The sequence below is a fragment of the Schistocerca cancellata genome, chromosome 1 (genome assembly GCF_023864275.1).
Source record: "Schistocerca cancellata isolate TAMUIC-IGC-003103 chromosome 1, iqSchCanc2.1, whole genome shotgun sequence".
Lineage (NCBI taxonomy): Eukaryota > Metazoa > Arthropoda > Insecta > Orthoptera > Acrididae > Schistocerca > Schistocerca cancellata.
The window spans coordinates 1,032,419,800-1,032,445,804 of NC_064626.1; the positions used below are offsets into that span (position 1 = coordinate 1,032,419,800).

Consider the following 26,005-nt stretch of genomic DNA (forward strand, 5'->3'; position numbering starts at 1 on the left):
TACCAGCACAGCAAGGCCGTTTTGGTTATTGTTACAAGGCCAGATCAGTCAATCATCCAGACTGTTGCCCTTGCAACTACTGAAAAGGCTGCTGCCCCTCTTCAGGAACCACACGTTTGTCTGGCCTCTCAACAGAAACCCCTCCGTTGTGGTTGTACCTACGGTACGGCTATCTGTATCGCTGAGGCACACAAGCCTCCCCACCAACGGCAAGGTCCATGGTTCAGTAGCAGTTACTTTTCAGATATTTTTCCAGATCTCCTTCAATATTTTTTTGATGTTGGTATCACTTCCTCTTCCAGACTTTATTCTTAAATTTCATGCTCATATAATGTGGAGTTTAGCCTCATATTGGTGCAAGAAGCAGTTGTCCTCAAAAACTTGTGGGTTCCTCTTTGCGAAAATAATAGAGTCATATGGAATGGGCATTAAATTAGGTTTTCAAATAAAGATTTGCAGTGTTGTTTCAGTTTGACTTCCACAATGGCTCAGATGACATTTATGTAGTCTAAAAGCTTGGAGTAGTGTAGTTTTCTGAGACCCACATAAAATTATACTATACCTAATGAATGATACAAAGTATGCAAAATGCACAGTTTTTGTACAGTTGAATCACTGATTATATAAGACGTGCATGACTTAAACGATACTGTTCAGTCGACTTAGTATGCTGACCACATGATTACTCCACAACATATTTTTATTTATTAGTACATCAAGGAATTTAACACAGTTTGCACTGTACACTTTTTGTCTGTATGGTGTATATCACACGTACATTGCACAGACTGTTTTGTGGTGAAAGGAAAAATTTCTAATTTTTTTATTTTTTTTTATTTTTTTTTTACAAATTATTATTTTTGACCCATGTCTCTACCTCCCTAAGTGTCTGTTAATTAAGCAGAGTAACTCCACATAGATTTTAAAGCAGACTATCATTGTTGATTCATCTGCTTTGTGAATGGTATTAGACTGCACTTGGTGTGCCTTATCATTGATATAATACAAAAATAGTACAGACCATAATATTGAACCTTGTGGGACACCTAATTGAGTGTGTTTCCAGCTAAAGAGGAATTAATTGCCACTGTTATGAACAAATACTCTTTGTTTTCTGGTAGCTAACTTTGAAGACACCCAACTAAGAGAATTCCCTTGAAAGCTATAGCTTATTAGCTTCCAGAGAAGCAGGTCATGATTTAAGCTATCATAAGCTTTGGTGAGATCTCAAAAGATTTCTGACACACATATTCTGCTATAAAGACATCTTCTAACTCTTGTGACCATTTCATTTATTGTGTGGCCTGTGCTGAAGCCTATTCCGAAACAATACCAATTGTGTAAAACAATGCTATGGGATAGCTTATAATTTTCTGTCTGATCGTATATATCACTTTCAAATATTTTTGAGAAAATTGGCAACATGAGACAGATCTGTAGTTCCCCATTTCATCTTGTTTGGCATTTTTATGAACAATCCAAAACTCAACATACATTCATTGGGCTGGAATAAATCCCTCATCAAAAGATTGGTTGATTATGAGGGAGAGTGGATGTGCAATACTGTGGCATACTGTTTTTATTTATTCTAGTCGTAGCCTCATCCCAACCCAACGAGTTTAAATTTTTCAGGGACATTAAGAGTTTTCACCGATTTTATTACAGTTTGCATAGTAGGCTTCATATATGGCACTAGGACCTGTAATAGCTCTAAATTTATCATTAGTTTAGACAACTTAAAGAATTTAATTTTATTCACCAGGTTCTGTGGGACCTAGTTAACTAAGGTTCATGGAGTAGGTCACTACACAATTCACGGAAATCTTATAAGGAAGTTCAAAAACAAAAAGAATACTGTAAAAACTTTAAAAACTTGCACAAATACATATAAAAATATATTACAATGCAAGACTTCAGCTTATTGCAAGGAACACCTTTAAAGAATAAAAGAAGTTTGTCATAAGGGAGCGTTTCAAATTAGATTAGAAAATCTGAGAGTTTAAGACTCAAATTTTTAATTCTGCTGAAAGCCTACTGAATATGAGGCCTGCAGAACAGTTCTCTCCTTACTGTTCGAATTCAAGAATCAGTAATTTTATGGGCTAAAAATATTCTTTCATAAACTGACTAATTGTATGAGTCTGCATCTTCGTTTCTTTTCAGGTTTGTAGTTTAGCAGTGATAACTATATTTTCTATTTCACCCACACAATATCATGCGTCACTTTAAAAAATTCCTCACTAAAAATGTTTTCCTTGTAAATCCAAACAATAGCTTTTCACAGAATGCTAAGCTGGTCACACAAATCATGGACCTGGACTACAATACAGTGGATAAATATGATGAACAGCTAAAGCACCAGGTTGATAGAGAAAAAGTAAGACCTAAAAGTCACTAGAATTGAAGCCATAACTTCTAAGTGATTTATGGCAGTAAGTCTACATTCATGATAACAATATTATAAGTGTATGGTCAATTTAACAAGCTATCAAAATAATAGGAGATCCCTCTACCTGGATACAGGATAACCCCATAATGTGTGCCAATATCAGAAGCAATGCTGGTAGGTAAACAAGAGATTAAAATGGACACAAAAGTCATATGAACATGGGGAACATTCACAGTAGAAGTCACCAAGCCTGAAGAACAAGATGGAGTAAGATTCAATAGATATGATGTTTTTAATCAATTAATTAAAAATGGTGTAGTAACCAAGTATTACACAAAAGCAATCCAAATAACACAAATCTGGCTCTCTTCATAAACCTGTGAACAATAACGGAAATAAGCCTCTTGTGACTCCACACACAACAAGACAAAATAATCATAAAGAAGGTGCAACATAAGCAATTCACAGAACAACACATGTGAGCAGTACAAACTGAAAAAACATGGTGAGGGTGAGCCAGTGCACTCCATGCTCATATAGGCACGAGTCACAGGTAGACGGCAGGGCAGAGACTGTGCCATGTGCACACCCGAGGGCCTCTAGTGACTGGCCATGCGGTTACAGTTGGCTGTTGATTTAAGTACACATGCATGGCAGCACTACACTCAGTGCACTCATACTCATACGTACTAGTAGTAGGATACAGCACTACAGTACACGTCCCCCTCATGCGAAGAGGGTGGCCAGGTGACAGAGGAGATATCAGCAGCCCAATGAGAGACACATCCATCAGATATGACAACCAGTGCTAATGGCAGGTGTGTGACAATGTGCTGGGCGAGCACCAGAGGATAGTGCTGGAATACACAGAGATGTGGTCGTGCCCGAGGACAGTGGTCCTGCTCGGCACTTGAAAACAGCACCAAGGAGCAGGGTGCCATTGCCATCTCTGCATTATTGTCAGCAGGCAGTTCCCAGTGTGTAGGAGATGGGGCTGTACACACCAGCAATGACGGCTGAGTTGATGATGGGGAGGGGCTGGTGGAGTTGGCCCGACCGGAACAGCAGGCTGCAGCAACAGACCCAAGGCTGGAGATGGACCAATGCCTAGCACCAGGAAGCTGGAACTCCTGGGTGCCACACATGGAGGAGGCAGCCAATAGGACAGGGACTCCTCCGCAGTAGGTGATGATGGGCTTTTGAGGCAGAGGGTGATGGGATGAGCTGCAGTGACAGGGGCTGCACCTGCAAACTGGTAGCTTCTGGTGGTGAGCAGGGGTGCAACCGATCAACATGATGTGTTGATGTTTGTAATAAATCATCCTCCTCTAATATTATCTTTTTTTTATAGAGATAACCAATACCATGTAAGCTATTGATTCTTGCATAGGTTAAAACTATCTCAGCTTTTCATTAAAAGATTTCATATGATTTTGTACACCCTATATTATATTTGAGACTAAAATGTATCAAAAGGAAACTAATGTGTTACACTCAATATTTACTAACAGTTAAGATTACTCTTCTATTAAGAATAAATGAAATGCCAAAATTTCTGGCATACTTAAAATTAATATTATTAATTGTGCAATCAAATGCTAATAATTAAATTTGTTTCTGGATTTATTTCTGAAATAATGATATAATTTTGTAAAGATACATCTTTTGCCTTGTAAACTCTTTGGAATAATGTGAATACTGCAGAATGTAAGGAGTGGGGGGCATGCCTCTGATAGAAACACATGTATTTTGCTTAACTTGTCAACAACAATGTGATTATTGGTTTTTTTAACATTGAAATTGTAAAGGCAGTGTGATTTAGAAGAATGGAATAAAATAAAAATATGGTCATAGCAATAGGTAACTCTTCAACAATTATTTTGTCATCAAGGACCTGTTCTTGTTGTTGTTGTGGTCTTCAGTCCAGAGACTGGTTTGATGCAGCTCTCCATGCCACTCTATCTTGTACGAGCTTCTTCATCTCCCAGTACCTACTGCAACCTACATCCTTCTGAATCTGCTTAGTGTATTCATCTCTTGGTCTCCCTCTACAATTCTTACTCTCCACACTGCCCTCCAATACTAAATTGGTGATCCCTTGATGCCTCAGAGCATATCCTATCAACCGATCCCCTCTTCTAGTCAAGTTTTGCCACAAATTTCTCTTCTCCCCAATTCTATTCAATACCTCTTCATTAGTTATGTGATGTACCCATCTAATCTTCAGCATTCTTCTATAGCACCACATTTTGAAGGCTTCTATTCTTTTCTTGTCTAAACTATTTATCATTCATGTTTCACCTCCATGCATGGCTACACTCCATACAAATACATTTAGAAAAGACTTCCTGACACTTATATCTATACTCGATGTTAACAAATTTCTCTTCTTCAAAAACACTTTCCTTGCCATTGCCAGTCTACATTTTATATCCTCTCTACTTCGACCATCATCATTTATTTTGCTCCCCAAATAGCAAAGCTCATTTACTACTTTAAGTGTCTCATTTCCTAATCATTCGGGAGGACGACGGTTCAATCCTGTCTCCAGCCATCCTGATTTAGGTTTTCCGTGATTTCCCTAAATCGTTTCAGGCAAATGCCAGGATGGTTCCTTTGAAAGGGCACAGCCGATTTCCTTCCCAATCCTTCCCTAACCCGAGCTTGCGCTCCGTCTCTAATGACCTCGTTGTCGACGGGACGTTAAACACTAACCACCACCACCACCACCATTTCCTAATCTAATTCCCTCAGCATCACCTGATTTAATTCAACTACATTCCTTTATCCTCATTTTCCTTTTGTTGAAGTTCATCTTATATCCTCCTTTCAAGACACCGTCCATTCCATTCAACTGCTCTTCCAGGTCCTTTGCTGTCTCTGGCAGAATTACAATGTTGTCGGTGAACCTCAATGTTTTTATTTCTTCACCATGGATTTTAATTTTTACTATGAATTTTTGTTTTGTTTCCTTTACTGCTTGTTCAATATACAGATTGAATAACATCGGGGGTAGGCTACAACCCTGTCTCACTCCCTTCCAAATCACTGTTTCTCTTTCATGCCCCTCGACTCTTATAACTGTCATCTGGTTTCTATACAAATTGTAAATAGCCTTTTTCTCCCTGTATTTTACCCCTGGCACCTTCAGAATTTGAAAGAGAGTATTGCAGTCAACATTGTCAAAAGCTTTCTCTAAGTCTACAAATACTAGAAACATACGATTGCCTTTCCTTAATCTATCTTCCACGATAAGTCGTAGGGTCAGTATTGCCTCACATGTTCCAACATTTCTATGGAATCCAAACAGATCTTCCGTGAGGTCAGCTTCTACCAGTTTTCCCATTTGTCTGTAAAGAATTTGTGTTAGTATTTTGCAGCCATGACTTATTAAACTGATAATTCAGTAATTTTCACATCTGTCAACACCTGCTTTCTTTGGGTTTGGAATTATTATATTCTTTTTGAAGTCTTAGGGTATTTCACCTGTCTCATCAAGGACCCAAGAAATCGAAATTTTCAGCTGCAAGAAAGTACTCCTAGACAAGACTTTGAGCCATCGACAACAACAATAAGATAATCAAGATAAGTACAAAGTTCTTCTTTTGTAATCTTACTCCTCTCATAATTCTCAAAAGTGTGCAAAGAATCAGAACTTTAATGGTGATGTGTGGGAGAGTAAGATTACATGAGCTACCAGCCTGTCAGTCATATGGACATCACAAAGACAGTGTCCCTGGTGGTGGATAACAGTGGCCAGTATCCACTTAAGCCAGGGACCAAATGCTCATGCCCACACTGGTGATTCCAGCATCAAGCTGCCAGATGAACCTGATTGCAGCATGTGCAGCACAGGCTTCAGAAGATAGAGACTGCTGGCCATGAAGCAACTCAGCTGGGCTCTCTTCCTCCTTAGGCTTGAAGTGATAGGTGATCAGAAAATAGAGAATGGAGCCATATGGCAAAGAATCCACAACAGACTTTTTCATTTGGGACTTGAATATACATGCTAGTTATTCCCTCAGATGATGTCGACACGCACCAGAGAATGTAAAGAAACTGGGAAAATGCATCCACAAGGAAGAGCCAATAGGAATTCAAGAAGGGACCCAAAAAGTCTACATGAATGCAATCTCATGGCTGGAGTGGAATGGGCCAGGGGGACAGAGACACCCTGGGAGCTGCTTGTTGTCAGCACATTGCTCACAAGCCATGACAAAACAGACAATTTTACCATCAATCCCCAGACAAAAAACATGTCTCCTAGCTAACAGGTTAGTGAGCGAATCTCCCCAATGGCCCTGAGGGAGAAGGCATAGCGGCTCTATAATGCGGCAGAAATGATTACTCTGGGAGAGAGGACTTCCATGGACAACAGCAAAACACTGTCAAAAACAGAGAGGTGATATAAGGCAAAATAGTTGCACAGGGGGTCTGAAACCCTACTGAGCAGTATATCTGGCCAGACCTGTTGAACAAACCAAACCACCTGGAAGAGAACTGCAGTGGCAGCTATGGCAACTGCTATTCACAAGCTCATAATTGGGAAACCCTTGACTGTGGCCTGTGTTTCCTTATGAAGAAGAAAGCAAAGCAATTCTTCTGATCAAAGTTGCATTGAAGACTCACAGGAAGGTGGGACAAAGCGTCTACATTGGCATGTTTAGACTTAAGTTGAAAATTGATTTTGTAATTGTAGCAAGGCAAGAACAGCATCAGTATTGTAAGTGGTTTGTTGAGTTGTCAGGCAAGGATCTGTGGGGGTTAAACAAGGAAGCCAACGGTTTATGGTCAGTAATAAAGTCAAACTTGGGGCCTTACAAAAAAACATGAAATACACTATGGCAAGAGCCTCTTTTTTCCACCTGAGAGTAACACTGCTGGGCCAGAGTGAGAGACAGCAACAGGCCATTCAGAGCCATCAGAATATTGATACACTAAGGCTGTGCCGAGGCCATACTGTGAGGCATCAGTCGCCAAAACTATGTGGTGGTCTGGAGAGAACGTAGCTAAACGAGGGGCTGAGAGTAATTTGAATTTCAACATTTGAAAATCATGTTCATCATCTGGGCTCCAGCAAAAAGGTACTTTCTAGGATAAATAGGCATGCAATGGGTGGGCCAATGTGGCCACCCTGTAGGAATTTATGGAAGTGGGCTATCTTCCCTAGTAAGGCTTGAAACTCCTTTGTGGATGAGGGTCTAGATGTAGCAGTTGAGATGTGGTCTAGCAGAGGATGAACCCCATCCCATGAGACCTGAAACCCCAAATAAACAATAGAATCCTGAAAAAAACTGAGATTTCATGATGCTAAACCATTAGCCTGCAGACTGTAAGACAGAATCAGTGCGCAAATTTTTCAAGTCATTGGCCTTGGATGAGCCTGTGACAGCAATATCATCCAGATAATTAATGCACCATGGGACAGCTATAGAAGGTGGAAATATTGACAGAGACCAAAAGGAGTATTCAAAACCAGAACTCACCTAGACTCCTTGTCCACAGGAACATGCAGATAGGCCTCAGACAAATCAATTTTAGAAAAGTACTGGCCATCCAATATTTTTTCCAACAGTTCCTCCTGGCATGGGAGAGGTTATGTATCTATGAGTGACTGCTTGTTGATAGTAGTACTGAAGTCACCACAGAGGCAAAGTTTCCCCAACAGCTTCTGAACCACAGCCAGCAGAGGTGACCATTCACTAGCCATAACCGGTTGCACCATCCCTATAGATTGAAGTCTGTCCAATTCTGCTTTCACTTGATCTTTCAGAGTGATAGGAGTAGGACACACATGACAGAAACAAAGCTGAGCCATGGATTTCAAAGAAATATGAGCAGAAAAATTCATAGTACACCCTATACCTTCCAAAAAAAGTCTGGAAACTCCTCACACAGTATTTCAAATTGAAAATACAGTACCTGACCTGATCAGACACAATTTAAACTGTGTTGGTGATAGAAAACTCAAATACCTGAAATGCATCCATCCCAAACAAGTTCTCAACACCATCATCAGCAACCACCAAATATGTAATGGATCAAACCACTGACTTTTAAGAGGTAGGTAAATTGTCCCACCAGCACACAATGTTCTGTTTTTATAACGGATCACCTTCTGTGTGACCGGTGTCAACAGGGGTGAGCCTAAACTCACATAGGTTTGAGAATTTAATAACATTACTGCATTATTTGCGTCAACCTGTAGCCAGGGCACTTGGTGAAAAACACTTAACTTGATAAAAAACTTGAGAAGTCACAAGCATTGTAATCACACAATTTATGTCCATGTCCATATCCTATGAAACCTTTGGTGAACAACACACAGAGATGATCTGGCCTTTCTTATGGCAAGCACTACAAGTAGCCCAGTGTTTAGTGTGCATCAAATGCTTGTGCTCGACGAAACAGAAAGGACAAGATGGAAACAGAGATTGCTGACACTGGTACTGTGGTGGTCACAGCTGCTTGGGCTGGCCCTCAGCTGTTTGGCGCTGTGCCTGCATGTTTACCGCCACCACTGCCACTTCCTTGTGCAAACTATCTGTCATCCTAGTGGTCAAAACTTGTGACAATACTGCCACATTGCCCCTGCTTCAATTATTTGGTCATCGGATGCCAAGAAACTTCAAAAGATTGTGCTATTTGCAAAACTTCTGCCAACGGAAATGTTTTTATAGAGTCAAGCCTTCTGGCATGCTTCCTTGTCTGGAGCTAAACAGATAATTGCATTGCACATCATAGAGTCTGCATAAGGGTCATTATGGGTATCAGCAATTAACTGACACTTATGGCTAAGGCTGTGAAGTTTGGCTGCCTAGGTCCTGTATAACTGGTTTGGTTTCTCATGGCATTGGTAGAATTCAACTCGCATTACTATGACATACCTTCATTTGCAGTGGTACTTGGACATATTTTGACAATAATCTGCGTATGTGATCTGAAGTAAGAGCTGTCAGTTCTTGTAAACCTTAGGTGGAATCCACGAGAGGAATAAGGTTTTGCACAAATTTGAGTCTGTCACACCCAAAGCCAAAAAAAGGTTGTCTGAGTCTTTTTTCGTAAGCTTCCCAGTTCTCAGCTGAATAATCATATGGAGGAAAAGTGGGTGGTTAGACCAGTGGACTGTACCCTGTCTGTTAATGGGAACTGACAAAGTGGTCACTGTCGAAGTAAGCTGTTCAGTCAGGGCCAGCAGCACGGTGTTCATAATGACTAAACCTGATAAAAACCACACGTAAAGACTGCACATGCAGAAACCGTTCTAAACTCATTGCCAATCATGTAGCAAACAAGTAATGCATGAAACTGATCCAAGTAACACAAATGTGGCTTTATTCATAAGCCTCTGAACAATAATGGAAATAAGCCTCTCTTGACTCCATGTGTAACAAGACAAAAGAATCATACGGAAGGTGCAAACATAAGTGATACACAGAACAACTGATGTGAGTGATACAAACTAGAAGAACATAGTGAGGGTGAGTCAGCATTGCTCCAGGAGTATATAGGCACGAGTCACCCGTAGATGGCACTACAGAGACCGTAGCATGTGCACGCTTACTACAGGCAGCCTCTAGTGTCCAGCCCACGCTGATACAGTTGTTAGTTGATTTATGTACATGTGTATGGAGGCATTATACTCAGTGCACTCACACACAATAGTGGCAGGCTGCAGCTGATATTCAAAATTGTAATTGGTGGTGACAGTGATTGTTCCAGTTGACCCAGAATGAAGCAACTGGCTTGCCAAACAAAAAAAAGATGACAATGAGTATGGCCATTAAAAATGTGTAGTTTCTTTATTGTATGTGAGCCTATTGCCACAATCATTCTTCAAAAAGACACAGCAATAACTGCATATTGGTCTGTACAAATTAATTTGCAATGTGAAAGTAAAATGATTCATTCCACATCATTACAATCTATTGTGCAAAATGATCTGTGGAATATGTAACTAATTAACTCATTCTTTCTTTCTTTCTTTCACTGGAATATATTTTCTAAATATTTTTGAAAGAACCTGGGAGAAGTGGCCAAAGGTGAGTTGAGATACAATCTTGTTCCAAACATGCCTGCTCAGAAGGTGAACCAACCAGCATTTTTTGAGGTGTTCCTAATCAAGGCTCTCTGCAGTGAATCAATGGTTGGCTTACGTGACTTCTCTTGGAAAGAAAACCAGCAGCAATTTATTTCCTAAAGTATCTGTGATTGCCTATTAATCCTTTCTGACCAAGATTCTAGTGAAACATATCGTGAATCTTTTGCTAAGTGGTTTGAGAGGTTGCATCTGTATGTATGACTTGTCAAATTGGTCTTTAACTAGGTATAAAGATAAATTTTGAGCAAAAACAGCTAAATGCACCATTTCAGCTTCCACAAACACAGATTCACGTACGGCAGAATTGCCTGAGTATTTGAATTGTATTGTATTTCACAATGGCTACAGCTGGCATGAACATTACTTGAGGTTTTCTTAATTCTTGTATCCAGTAGACATACTACCACTATTACTGAAACAAAACAAATATTTCATCTTCTGGTTTTCTAAAATATGTACTTTGTCTTTTACTTCAGGTAACAAGAAAATAATGACAGGATCTCCAGGGGCTGGTGCCATACCACCATCTGCGGGAAATTTTACTCATGGAGGAGTCCTAAAATCTCCATTTTTCCCAGCACCTTACCCTCGGGACTTAGGTGCAGAATATGTTATTGCTTGCCAACCTGAACTCTCAGTCAGCTGCCGTGTGCGTGTGTTGTTTAGGGATTTCCAGCTGGCTCCAACGTCTGTGATGGAGGTTAGTAATCTAGCTTCAGACCTTCAAAGACTTTTCTATTTAATCTCAAAATATATTTTATATGGTACTCTTGTGGGATAGAATGATGCATTATTGTACTGCTTGTATCCGAAAATCTCTCTGAAATATGAAGTAAATTATCATCATGGACAAATAAATAATCCGATGTGAAATGAAGTATACAAATATATGATTTATTCTTTTTTAAATGTAAAGGAATAAATTAAATCACTATTCTGTGGAAGGAAGATAGTTGATTTCCATGTCTTGACCCCATTGGCCTAAAGCACTGGGTGACTTATCTGTCTAATACGTGATTGACCCCATTTCCCACAACCATTTCTTCATTGCAAAATGCGAACTTTCACTGCTGGGAAGGTTAAAAATACCTAAATTCTTCTGGTTGTTATGCTATGGCATTCTTGGATCTGTCAGTGTTTAATACCTGACTGCAGAGGTGAAGGCATGGTTCAAAATGTTCAAATGTGTGTGAAATCTTATGGGACTTAACTGCTAAGGTCATCAGTCCCTAAGCTTACACACTACTTAACCTAAATTATCCTAAGGTCAAACACACACACCCGTGCCCAAGGGAGGACTCGAACCTCCACCAGGAACAGCCGCACAGTCCATGACTGCAGTGCCTTAGACCGCTCGGCTAATCCCGCACGGCGAAGGCATGGTGTTATGTGAGTGTGGTTGACTGTTGGTGGTTGTTGACATTGCTATCCTTGGCCCATTGTGGAAGACTTGTGCATTTCATAGAACTGAAGCCAGATACTGTTGATCGTGTTGCCTTCTTCTTTATGATTAAAGTTATTCATGAAGTTATTCATGCTTCACAATTTCCACTGCCTCTCTACACACTCTGTCATAATAACTGCTTCTGGGTGCTTAGAATTGTGTCTTTGCAAATAAAATGTTATGTTTTCCTGGTTGCAAAGCATGTTCTGTTACAAGTAATTTATCCATTTCCCCTCTCTGACAGTTGCCTTGCGCTCCTCTACTCTTTTTTCAATCATTTTCTTTGTGGTACCCACACACAGCTGTCCACAACTGCATGGTATTTTGTGCACTCCTGCTTTCTTCAGAGGTTGATGGATATCCTTGATCAGCTTTAGATATTCAGATATTCACAGATCTTCTTTGTGGGTTTATTTTTAATGACAATGTTCCATTTCTCTAAGAGCTTCTCTATGCCGTAAGTGATGTCTTCAATGAACAGTAAGAAGACTTTCAATTTAGAAGATGGCTCAATTCCACTACTGCCTCTTTGTGACCACCATAGGGCCCATATTATGTGGATAAATACTTATTCTTCAATAGAGTGAACTTGATGTATTCCTCTCCTCTCCAAACAACTCTAGTTTGCAGATTTTTCTAGCCTTATCTGCTAATGTCTCCACAAGCCTAAACTTCTGCTGCGGGTGGTGATTCAAGTTATGGTGCAAGTAATAGAATGTGTGAGTAGGTTTTAGTGTATGATGTCCCAGGTGATCATCTTCCTTCCTGAAAGTAAACACTTAGAAAAATACTGTGTGTTAGCCATCTCGTTTTTTTAGAATTCAGGAAATACTACATTTACCTGTCTGCCTTGATGCCTTGCAGGATCTCATATGAAAAAAACACATTAGCTTGGTTTTTTGTAAACTACGTTTTTGGAATCCATGGTGATTAGCATGGAGAAGCTTGTTCTGTCTGAGGTACCTCATTATGATTGGGCTCAGAACTTTTTCTAAGATTCTACAATAGATTAATATCAAAGATATTGAATGGTAATTTTGTGGATCATTTCTGCTACCACTTTAGCACGACACGTACTTTCTTCCAACAACTGGGCAAGGTGTTCAAGGAATACATGTGACATCATGGCTGAAAGAGGGCCTTACTCAGTCACAAATTTGGTACAAAATCTGAGAGGGATTCTAATGGCCCCTGAAGATTTGTAGATTTTTATAATTTGAGCTGTTTCTCAATGCCACTGACATTAGTATTGCTAATGCACAAAAGGAAACTACATATCACACTTTGTCCAAAAGGCAAACAAAGTACCAGTTATTTATAATTAAAGTGCAGCTAGTCACGGAGGTCCAGTGTGTCTTGTCATTATCATATGATGGTGAAATTTGGTAGACATGCTATTGCATTAAAGTGGAACCAATTTAGACTGAAAAACAATTTAGTTGCATTTTGGCCACATTTTGGTGTTGCACACTGTTTGTATGACATCCATTCTGTCATTTGACAGGCCATAACATGAATGAACAGTATGGCTATCGAGAAAAGAGTGGATGCTATTATTGAAAGTGTTTTACATGAATGATAGCAATTAGATAATAATAACAATAATAATAATAATAATAATAATAATAATAATAAATAGTATGGTTTGTTTGCCCAAAATAACTTTTACAGTTGCCAACATAGTCTGTTTATAAACATATGAACAATGATAAGAGACTAGAAATAAAGGTACATCACACACAACAACATTAAAAACCATTGATAGATTGCAAACATTTATCAATTAATGGTTGCTTTAATTTTATCTTAAATATGTTTTCATTTAACAGTTTTATTTTATCTGGCAGTCTGTTAAAAAATGCCTTCCCGCAGAAAATAGACTAAGATCTGTTGCTCTTTTATAGCTAAATTTTATGTGGTAATCCTCTCTTTTTTTAGTATTATAATGATAGAGTGCTGCATTGAGAGAGCATCATCATCAATTGAAAGGTCTAAGGAGAGGCCTGATGTCAGCAAAAGATTTAAAGGAGATGGTAATGAAATTTGAAAATATGGTTAAGCTTGGTGTGACACTTTGAAGAGGAAGGCAGCCTGTCCCAACAGAAGTTACTGACAATGTTGCTGTTGCTGTAACTGACCATGCAATAAATGCCCCCAGGTAGGATTGTGCATCCCATGGTCAACAGTTAGAAAGTTTGGTGGTCTATTTTACACTGGTGCCCATACAAGATCCAGGCCATGCAGCAACTGACACCTCGTGACCCATAGCATTGTTCTGAATTTGATCTTCGATTTCTGGCATGGATCAAAGTTGATGACATGTAGCTGGGCAATATTCTATGGAATGAGGAGGCACATTTTACACTACAGGGCATAATGAATTCACAGAACAGCCAAATCTAAGGTACTGTTAAATCACATTTTGTGCCAAAGAGCCACTGCACTCACCATATGTGACTGTGATGTGGATTCATAATAATCAAAATATCCACGGGTATGCTGCCGGTCTATAGTGTCCAACGGGCACAATATTTCGGCGATCAAACATGTCGCCATCATCAGGTGAACTGACGGACTGAGCTCCTGTGAACGTGCCGGCACGGAGATCCGTACGCTATGGCTGCTCAGAGGGAACTGGGTTTGGTCGCGGCGGCGGCCGATTTAAATATCCTCCGCCCGCGGCGCGCTCCCTCCGCCGTCCGCGCCCAGCGCCACGGTCGCGCGGTGGAACAGATTGCGACGGCGTCTGAGATGACGTCGGTGTGATGGCTCTGTCCGCCGTGGTCGTCACAACTATACGTCTGCTCGATTTACTCTTGATTAACCCGATCGCTGGTTCCCAAGCCTTGCTAAGATTATAGCCACAGTCCCGGTTTATGAGGTCGTCATTGGTGCGAATTTCGATGGCCTCTCTAACAACGCTGTCCCAGTATCTCGACGTCTGTACCAGAATCCTCGTGCGGTCATATTCCATGGCGTGATTTTCCGACAAACAATGTTCAGCGACCGCCGACTTGCTCGGATACATCAGTCGAGTGTGCCTCTGGTGTTCACGGCATCGATCCTCGACGGTACGCATCGTCTGACCAATATACGACTTGCCACATTGACACAGAATCTGGTACATGCCGGCCTTCCTCAAACCGAGGTCATCTTTGGCGCTCCCCACCAGTGCACGAGTTTTATTTGGAGGACAAAACACAGTTCCGACCCGGTGTTTCTTCAGAATGCGGGCGATTTTCCCCGAGAGTGCGCCTGTGTATGGAATAAATGCAATGCCTACCTCCTCCCTCGTGACTTCATCCATCTCAACAGGTTGTGCTGCAGCATAAGGATTTCTCTATGGCTCTCTTGCATTCACAGTGAAAGATTTGTAACTGGTGAGGTGCGGCCAAAATTGGAGCAAATTTTTTCCCAGTGTACATCAGTTCTACATTAATGCATTAGAATATCTACCAAGATTCACTACCATACAATAATTACAGCCCACCCTGGACCTCTGTGAGTAGCTCCACTTTAGTTATAATCACTCAGTATTTTACCTACAGAATATTTAAATTCAACTGCCAGGATACTGGGCCAGAATGTGTATCCAAAGTAAATAAAGAAGGTTTGCTGTTGTAACATAATATACAAGACAGTTAATACCTACATTTCACTGGACATACACCATTTAATTTTCAAAATTGCAATGGCAGCTTTATAGTGTGATAGGCTGCAATACATAGACTTCAGATAAAGTATGTATCCCAGTTTTTTAAAAATATGTTGTTGCACTTCCTGCATCATCTGCTGAAAGACCAGCATTACTACATATATACAGAAGAGTGTGCATATGTGTCTAATCAAAAGCATCCAGCTAGCACACTCTCTCATGTTGTAATCTTACAAGAAAAACACACACTAAGTGCCACAGTGTGAATTACTCTCATGAAATGTCTTTTTAGTTCACTTATCGGTAAATAGCTGCCATGCTGGTCTTCCAAAGTCTTTCCAGTTACAAGGGTATCATTCACATAATCAGTTAATTTAGAATAAATTTCACATCCCAAAACAGGATCCAGTGTCCTAATAAACTTCAACAGAGAAACATGTAATCTAAATGTAACAACAGAATATTGATAACAGTTACTACCATATAAAAAAGCAGTGTAATTCCTTGAGTCAGGAGCCAGGGGTATCTGAGGAAAATCTGAAATTAAATCTAAACTGGTCATATACATCACACATTGAGATTTATGTAAAAGTTCATCTACATTTTCTGGATGATCATTCTCTGTTCTTAAAAATGTATTTATATGTCTAGAGTTGAGTCTCCAAAAGCTAAATATTCAAAAAGCTAAGTGTGAATTTTAGTGCACCTGGAGGTCCTCATAAAGCATTCTTATATGTTCCGTGCTTATGTATATTTTTAAGCTACTTATTTTCACTGTACTATGATGACAAATCCTGAGATGATCCCTGGATGAATAAATAAATAAAATACATTGTTATGGTTAAAATAGAAGGAAACATTCCACGTAGGAAAACTATACCTAAAAACAAAGATGATGTGACTTACCAAATGAAGGTGCTGGCAGGTCGACAGACACACAAACGAACACAAACATACACACAAAATTCAAGCTTTCGCAACAAACTGTTGCCTCATCAGGAAAGAGGGAAGGAGAGGGAAAGACGAAAGGATGTGGGTTTTAAGGGAGAGGGTAAGGGGTCATTCCAGTCTCGGGAGCGGAAAGACTTACCTTAGGGGGAAAAAAGGACGGGTATACACTCGCACACACACACATATCCCTTAGGGGGAAAAAAGGATGGGTATACACTCGCACACACACACATACATTGTTAGTTTGAGATAGAAACAAAGAATTACAATGCAAATTACCTCCTTATGATTACTTGAAAATCTTAAAGATTTGTTTCCTATTAAATGAAGCAACAGAGTTCTACATCTGTCTGCTTTAAACAATAATGACACAATAAACAATTTTGCTCATGATAGCCCATTTTGGGTGAAAATGTAAATAATTTTCACCAGAACCACTAGCTTAAGTTTCCAGATGCAATCTACTACTTGTATAAGATTTTATATAATTTAATAAATTGTGAGTCATCATCAGAGGTTTTGAACTACTTTTATTAATGTTCTTGTTTGAGCAACCAGTTTTTTTGCATAATTGTCAGAAACTATTATATACAGGCTATCCCTCCAAAGAGTCACCAGTCACCAGGCACATTTTATATGGTGTTTTGGAAGATATTTGTAATTATGTTTTTGTAATGTGTAGCCAGAATCAACCCAAACAATACTGCTTATCACATATTTCATGTGATGTCCAGCATTGATGGATAGCATTTGCCTGATTCCCATTATGGACAATATTATTTTTATTTTTAAAGTAGAATTTTATGTGTCCAGTCAATGGAGTAGTCTTGAATTAATCTAGTGTGATGCTTGTTTTATTGAGATATATTAATGGCACATTAAAACTTGAAGACTAACAAATAGTCCAGCAGCAACTGAAAGTGCTGCTGCATGGTGCTAGCAGTTAGTGCGGGTCAGGGACACCCTGTGTGTTGTATAATATTGTCACCTCCAGACTAGTGAAATCACATTTTGAAGACTTGCGACACAAGCTTGCTGGCCCTTTCTTTCCAAAACTGAGAAAAATCTCAGGTGAAACAGTATATGTGGTTCTTATGTTTTCAGATATTTGGGCATGCATGTGTTTCAGTGTTCTAGAAAGATGTCAACGCTTCATTACTTACGTGACACCAATAAGGTATCCTAATAACCTGAACAGCATCCATGGACAAGTCAGCCACTTTGAATGATCACCTGGAATGTAATAAGCTATTGACCATGGAAACTTTGAATGCCATGAACTGGTTACTGTTTATGTCCTCAATAATAAATCATTGTATTCATTTGATGATTCCTTATTACAAATGAATAAATCATATCTATACTATTTCCTTTTTATTTTAAGTTGTTTAAAAGTACTGAATGCTTTTTGTGCAATTTTTATAAGTGGTCTGTTCCTGTTTGACCCACACCATTAAAAGATTTTACAATTATACTTTTTATAATGTCAGGCTCCAGTTTACAGACTCCTATGATACCCATGGTTCTGTGCTTAATTGTAAAGATTTTTATTGCATTTATTGCCATGGTTTCTGGATCTAAGGCAAAGCTACATGATTGCAACAGATGAATGATAGAAGTTTTTGCTCCACAGTCAATTTACTTTCAAAATATTCTTACTCTTTGTTCAAAGAAATATGTGAATGGAGTACTCAATTACATTTTTGTCAAATTGTGGTTTATCCTCCTGTATAAATTTACCTGTTCATAATTTCTAGTTTTATGACTGGAATGGACAAAGAATAGATGTGAGCAGTGGAGCTTTGTTCCGTCCACCTGTCATACTTAGTACTGGACCTTCCCTGTTAATTCGATTCTACGCAAATGGGGGAACTAGTTTGGGATACAAAGCAGTTTATTCCTTTGTTACTGGTAAGATGATTTCAGATATCTTTATATATTTATGTAGACTAGACCAGTTATTACACATCTAAAATGTGATCTGAGGGTTGAAAATCTATCTGAATGGCATACAAATACAAAATTTCGATGCTATATGTTGTTGTTGTAGTCTTGTCTGGTCTGATACAGTTCTCCACATTAGTCCACCTAGCATTAGTCTCTTCATCCCTGCATATCTGCAACTTTACACCTTTGAATCAGTTTACTATATTAAAGCCTGGGTGTCCTCCTACAATTCTCCAACCCTCCACCCCCCGTCCCCCCCCCCCCCAAGCATACGCGCACGCCCCCACAAGCGCACGTGCGCACACACACACACACACACACACACACACACACACACACACACACACACACACACACAGGTGGTCATGTATGCATGAGGTGTGAGGTGTATGTGTGTGTGTGTGCGCGCGCGTGTGTGTCCTTTTGTTCTTTACTGATGAAGGTTATGTGTGAGTATCTTTTGATTGTGCCAGTCTGCAACTTGACATGTCTTCTTTACAGTACATAGCCATTTGTCTTTTCCTACACTGCTTACATTTAATCAGGCTGTACCATCTCTTAATTACTTATCCTACATACCCACATAATCTTCAGTATTTTCTGTACCCCCACATTCCAAATTTCAAAAGCACTTGTTCTCTTCTTTTTTCTTCTCCTGTCATCTTTGCTGTTTATTTTCCATGTTTCACTTCCATATAAGACTACATTCCAGATAAATACTTTTATAGAAGACTTCTTAACACTATTTATATTCTGTGTTAACATATTTCCCTTTTTCAGAAAATATTTATCTGCTATTTCCAGTCACTTTTTTCATCATATTTACTTCCCTGATTGTCATGTGTTTTATTGCTGAACCAGTAAAACTTGTTAGTTACTTAGTAAAACTTGTTAGTTACTTTCAGCATCTCAGTTACTAATCTAAATCTCCCTTCACACTATCCACCCTGTTCCACTGATCTTCTAAGTCCTTTGGTGCTGTTTTCTTTCTCAAATTTCTCCTAGTCTCCATTAAAGCTTGCTCTATGTTACACAAAAGTAGGATAGGCTACAATTGTGTGTCACTCTCTTTTCAATTACTGCCTCCCTTTCACATCCTTCGGCTCTTATAATTGCAGCCTGGTTTCTCTACAAATTGTATATAAGCTTTTGCTTCCTGCATTTTAATCCTGATAACTTCAGATCTTCACAGAGAATACAGCATAATAAATGTCTCAGACAGAAGTTACACAACATAACTTATATTACACCGATTGCTGCTTCACATACAGAAGACACATTAAGTTGCAGACAGGCACAATTAAAAGAAACTTACATAAAGCTTTCAGCCACAGTGCTCTTCAGCAAAAGAGAAACACACACCATTGATACACACAAGCAAGCACACCTCATGCACACGTGACCTCCAACTCCAGCATCTCAGGTCAGAATGCAACTATCAAAATGGTTCAAATGGCTCTGAGCACTACGGGACTCAACATCCTAGGTCATAAGTCCCCTAGAACTTAGAACTACTTAAACCTAACTAACCTAAGGACATCACACACACTCATGCCCGAGGCAGGATTCGAACCTGTGACCGTAGCAGTCCCGCGGTTCCGGACTGCAGTGCCAGAACCGCTAGACCAGTGCAGCCGGCTGAATGCAACTATCATGTGGGATGCAAGTAGCAATCTGGTAATCTGGAGGGGGCAGCGAAGGGTAATGGATAGTAGTGTACAGGTAGAGAGAGAGACAAATGCTGTCTGGTGGAGTGTGCAGTAAATATTCCAGAATTTGAATCAAGAACAGCTGCCAACATGAGTAATTTAGAAGTAAATATCCTCAGAGTAGTGAAGCAACTTAAATCACTTAATAAAAGCTAGTCTTCCAGTCCAGACTGTATACCAAGTAGGTTGCTTACAGAGTATACTGATGCAATAGCTCTACACTTAAAAATCATATATATCCACTTGCCATGTGAAAGATCCATACCCAAAGGCTGGAAAGTTGCACAGGTCACACCAATATTCAAGAAAGGTAGTAGGAGTAATCTACTAAACTACAGGCCCATATCATTAATGTCGATATGCAGCAGGATTTTGGAACATATATTGTGTATGAGCATTAGGAATTACCTGAAGAGAATGGTCTATTGACACACAGTCAACATGGATTTAAAAAACATCATTCTTGTGAAACACAGCTATCTCTTTACTCACACGAAGTGTTGAGTGCTATTGACAAGGGGTTTCAAATTGATTCTGTATTTCTAGATTTCCAGAGGGCTGTACCATACTAGCAGCTTGTAGTGAAATTGCGTGCTTATGAAATATCATCTCAGTTATGAGACTGGATTTGTGATTTCCTTTCAGTGAGATCAGAATTGATAGAAAGCCATTGAGTAAAACAGAAGTGATTTCTGGCATTCTCCAAGGTAGTGTTATAGGCCCTCTGCTGTTGCTTATCTATATAACTGATTTAGGAGACAATCAAGCAGCTGTCTTAGGTTGTTTGCAGATGACTCTGTCATTTATCATCAAGTAAAGTCATCAGAAGATCAGAATAAATTGTAAAATGATTTAGAAAAGATATGTGTTTGGTGTGAAAATTGGCAACCAACAGTAAATGATGAAAAGTGTGAGGCCATCCACATCAGTCCTAAAAGGAATCTGTTAAACTTTGAATACTAAAGGCCATAAATTCAACTAAATACCTAGGAATTACAATTACAAACAACTTTAATTGGAAAGAACACACAGAAAATGTTGTTGTGAAGACAAGCCAAAGACTGTGTTTTATTAGAAAACTTAGAAAATCTAACAGAGGTACAGAGACTGCCTACACTATGCTTGTCCTTCCTCTTTTCGAATACTGCTGCAAGTCTGGAATCCTTACCAGATAGGACTAATGGAATACATTGAGAAAGTTCAAAGAACAGGAGCATGTTTTATATTATTGTGAAATAGGGGAGAGAGTATCACTGACATGATACAGGGTTTGGGATGGACCTCATTAAAACAAAGCATTTTTCATTGTGGTAGAATCTTCTCAAGACATTTCAATCACCAACTTTCTCCTCTGGATGTGAAAATATTTTGTTGATGCTGACCTACTTAGGAAGAAATGATTGTCATAATAATATAATGGAAATTACAGCTTGCATGGAAAGATACAGCTGTTTGTTTCCCCATGCGCTGTCTGAGTGTGAAGGTGGTTTGATGATCCACCTGCCAGCCACTTAAGTGTGACTTGCAGAGTATCCATGTAGATGCAGATGTAGATGAATGCCAACAGCTGCAGCATCAGGAGGTTGTGGGACAGGGAGGGGGAGAAAAAAGGAGCAAGAAAGGCATCGGCAGGGGGTGGCAAATAAACAGAGTGGGAGACAAGAATGGATAGGAGATGATAGGACAGAGGGAGTGGAAACTGCTGGGTGGATGGTACGGGTATAGTATGTTACTGTATGTTGAGGATGGGATAATTACAGGAGTGGAGAATTTGCTGTAAGTATAACTCCTACCTGCGCAGTTCAGAAAAGCTGGTGGTGGAGGGAAGCATACAGATGGCTCAGGTAGTGGAGAAGTCATTGAAATCAAGTGTGTTATGTTAAGCTGTGTTTGTGCCACAAGTGGTCTACTTTGCTTGAGCCACAGTTTGGTAGTGGCCATTCATCATTGTGGACAGCTGGTTGGTAATCATACCAATATAAAAAGCTGTGCAATGATTGCAGCAGAGCTGGTAAATGACATGGCTGCTTTCACAGGTGGCCCAACCCCTGATGGGTAGGATAAACCTGTGACAGGACTGGAATAGGACATGTTGGGTGTGTGTGGATTGGGCAGGTGTTGCACCTGGGTCTTCCACAGGGATATGATTCTTGTGCCACCCCCAATCCCAGCCCCTTGCCACAAGGGTCATATTCCGTGGAAGACCCAGGTGCAACACCTGCCCAATCCACCAATGCAGCATTTCCTATTCCAGCATCAGGGGCTAGGCCACCTGTGAAAACAGCCACATCATTTACGAGCTCTACTGCAACCATCACACAACTTTTTATGTTAGTATGACTACCAATCAGCTGTCCACCAGGATGAACAGCCACTGCCAAACTGTGGCCAGCAGCAAAGTAGACCCCCCTGTGGTTCAACATGCAGCTTAACATAACATACTTGATTTCAATGGCTGCTTCACTATCCAAGTCATTTGGATCCTTACCTCCACCACCACATTTTCTGAACTGTGCAGATGGGAGCTACCCTTACAAAACATTCTCCGCTTCCCAATTATCTCATCCTCAACCTACAGTAACATACTGTCCCCACACCCTCCACCCAAAAGTTTCCAACCCCCCTGTCCTATCATCTCCTCCCCAGTTTTATTTCCCAGCCTGTTTATTTGCTGCCCTCTGCCATTGCATCTGCCCGTCTTTCCTTTCCACTCCTTTTCTTCCCACAACCTCCTGATGGTGCACCTGTTGGCATTCTAGTCCCTACACACTCCACCAGACAGCATTTGTATCTCTCCCAATCCATACACTACTATCCCTTTTTCTTCCCTGCCCCCTCCAGACTGCTTCTTGCGTCTCACACGATAGTTGCATTCTGGTCCAAGATGCTTGAGCTGGTGGTCATGTGTGTGTGAGATGCTCTTGCTTGTGTGTATGATTGGTTTTTGCTTCTCTTATGCTTATGAAGGCTATGGCTAAAAGCTTTATCTAAGCACATTTTAATTGTGCCTGCCTGCAACTTAATGTGTCTTCTTTACACTAAGCAGCAATCTGTCTTTTCATACATCATTCATATTCCTTACTGGAGTTTCCACAGTTTAACTTATATTAGAAATATGTTCAATCACAAAATGGAGCAATTTATTGCAGTTATAATTTTTATAACTGGAAAATACCTACACCAAAATGGATGGATAACAAAATGATGATTACGGAAAATCAGTTCCAGAATATCATATCCTTGCTTCAGCAAATGCCTGGAGATGGCTTTAGTGCCTGATATCTAACTATGAGTCAGTATCATACACATTATTTACAAAGTATATCCAGCAAACAAAAGTTTACTGCTATTTTCTGATCCAGGTGATGTGCGTGTGTTGGGAGAAAAACAACTGCCTTAAAATTCAGCTGATGTTTTGATGTAATACCTCAAACAAATCATTTATGTAACTTTATGCAGAACAGAAAGATGCTTTCCTCCTAGAAAGATGCTTTCCTTCTCATCCCATATGGTCAGTCTTCCCTGACTCGCAGTTCTGGGTGACTTTTCTGAAATCTAACCTTTTCCTATATCTCTCCAGTCCTTTTCCTTCGCCCTTCTTCCTTCCCCTTCAACCCTTCTGCTGAAGAAGGAGACACTGGCTCTGAAAACTTTGCAGATTACAATGATCTTTTATGTGGGTGTTCTGCCACTGCTTGGTGAGTAGATATTTTTATCTATTCAATTAAACAACATTCTAGAAAGAGTTTATCAAGGTTGTGGGATAACTCAAATAGCAACAGACTAGAATCATGTTACTTATGTTTGAGTGAAAACTGATTCAGGTTGCACTGGTGATGTCTGGGGTTTGATAGTATCCTTGATAGAAATGTCGACATACAGAATGACAAGTTGGCTACTATCAGAGGGGTACTGAAGCTATTTACCAACAATTTCAAAAAATATTTATCACCTCATGTATACATTATTTATTTGTGTATTACATATATTATACTTGTATTACAATAAAGCATTCTTACAAATCATTCACATACACCATTTAAAGTGTCCAAATACTTTGTTTGTGTTGTGGATGACATGTGCTGTCCGTACGAGTGACCGTTTCAGGAATTATCACATGAGTATTGGAGGATTCACAGTCCAATGCTCTGCATGTATCCTAATGTAGACCACACATTACAAAATACCTTTAGCTTGTATGCATACATGAATTGCTTGTCTGAGATGTTTAAATTTAGATAAAACTCCTTGTTGGGATGAAATTTAAGTTCAAACTATCATCGATTAAGGGTTATAAACTTAAAATAAGTCTAGTATTTCATGCTGCCAGTGTATTTGCATCAGGATGTTATTTTGCATCTTTAAGCAAACACAATGAACAGGTGAGATTCATTTATACTTTTGAATGTAAAGAAAACGGTCCCCAGAAAAAAAAAAAAATACTACTAACAAATAAATATTGAACAAATTCTAACTTAACGAACAGTAGAATACATAGCCAAAAAGGTAATACAAATCTAATTTGGTAGTGTCATAGTGTCCAATGTCTTACACAAAATGTGAACACAAGAACCAATAAAAAAAATGCAATTCATCTAGCAAACAAGATGGAAAAAGTTAGTGTCTTCAAGGATTAGGGGAATAATTATTGAGGAGATTTGGAGATATAAAAGGAGATGATTTGACTTAATTATTTTGATAACGGGGAGAACTTTCCATCCATCTCTGCCTTTGGCAAGATTCCTCACTTCTGATCAGGTCTTGCCAACTCTCCTTGCTTCCCCTTCTACCATCCATATCAGTGTACCTTTGAGCCTGCCTTTCTTCCTTATCCCTTCTGGATTGAATTCTAATGCATTTATTTTGATTTCTCAGTCTAGCCACATCAGTGTATGTTCCATCATCTCCACTATCAGGTATATGATCTTCTGTACGTATCTGGTTTGTTTTTATCAGTAGGTCCTCATTACTTATTTTTTCTGGCCAACAGATATATATGATGTGCCATAGAAGCTGTATAATTGTGATGCTACATTCTTGTCTACTTTCCAGCTTTTACTGGCATGTGGGATAGCCTCAACATTTATACAAATTTTTCTTTTGCCTGTGATAATTCTGTTTTGCCATATTGGATACATCTGCATGAAGGCAACATCTGCCTTCTTTGTCCAGTTCTTCATGTCTTCTCCAGTCCAGCTCTGCCATCTTCCATACACCATCACCCAGGAACAAGAATAATTTGACAGTTTCCATCTGCAACTACACCACCAATAGGCATACTTCTATGTTCCCAGAAGTTGTCATCATCTCTGTGTTTCACCTGTACTTATCTTGAGCCCAGCAATATTTGATTCTTTTTAAGAGAGTTTAACTTATCATTCGTATCTGTCTGTCTTTGAGCTGATAAAACAAGGTCTAAATTCTCCAGACATTCATGGATTCGTCTTTTACTGCCTCCTGTGACTTCTCATAACCTAATCAAGCATCAGAAGGAAAAGCATTGGTGGCAAAATACATCCCTGCCCGACTCCAGTTATTAATGAATGCCAGGTATATGGCTGCATAAAATTATTTACTTTGCTCTAAGATGATCCTTAGAGTATTAATAAGATCAACACAACTTGCGATGTAGTCCTTAACTGTATTGCACTCGGTCCCACATATCTCAAAGTCTCATATACTCAAAATTTTATAACTTGAAGCATAACAACATGACACACTCTTACTAAAATGATAATCTATTGCATATTATTTACGTTAAACTGAACAAATGACTTTATACCATTTTCAGAAATACTTGCACGAATGA

The 26,005-nt window shown here is 39.4% G+C and overlaps 1 protein-coding gene across 6 annotated transcripts in view; it reads left to right on the forward strand.

The window, feature by feature from the left end:
* Window positions 1–26,005, forward strand: part of LOC126089542 (uncharacterized) — a 117,586-nt gene that overhangs the window by 31,401 nt on the left and 60,180 nt on the right. For all 6 annotated transcript variants that reach the window (XM_049906921.1, XM_049906922.1, XM_049906918.1 and 3 more), the window contains exons 4-5: window positions 10,967–11,190; window positions 18,298–18,451. In XM_049906921.1, the coding sequence (XP_049762878.1) occupies window positions 10,967–11,190; window positions 18,298–18,451 (378 nt within the window). The remainder of the gene's footprint in view (window positions 1–10,966; window positions 11,191–18,297; window positions 18,452–26,005) is intronic.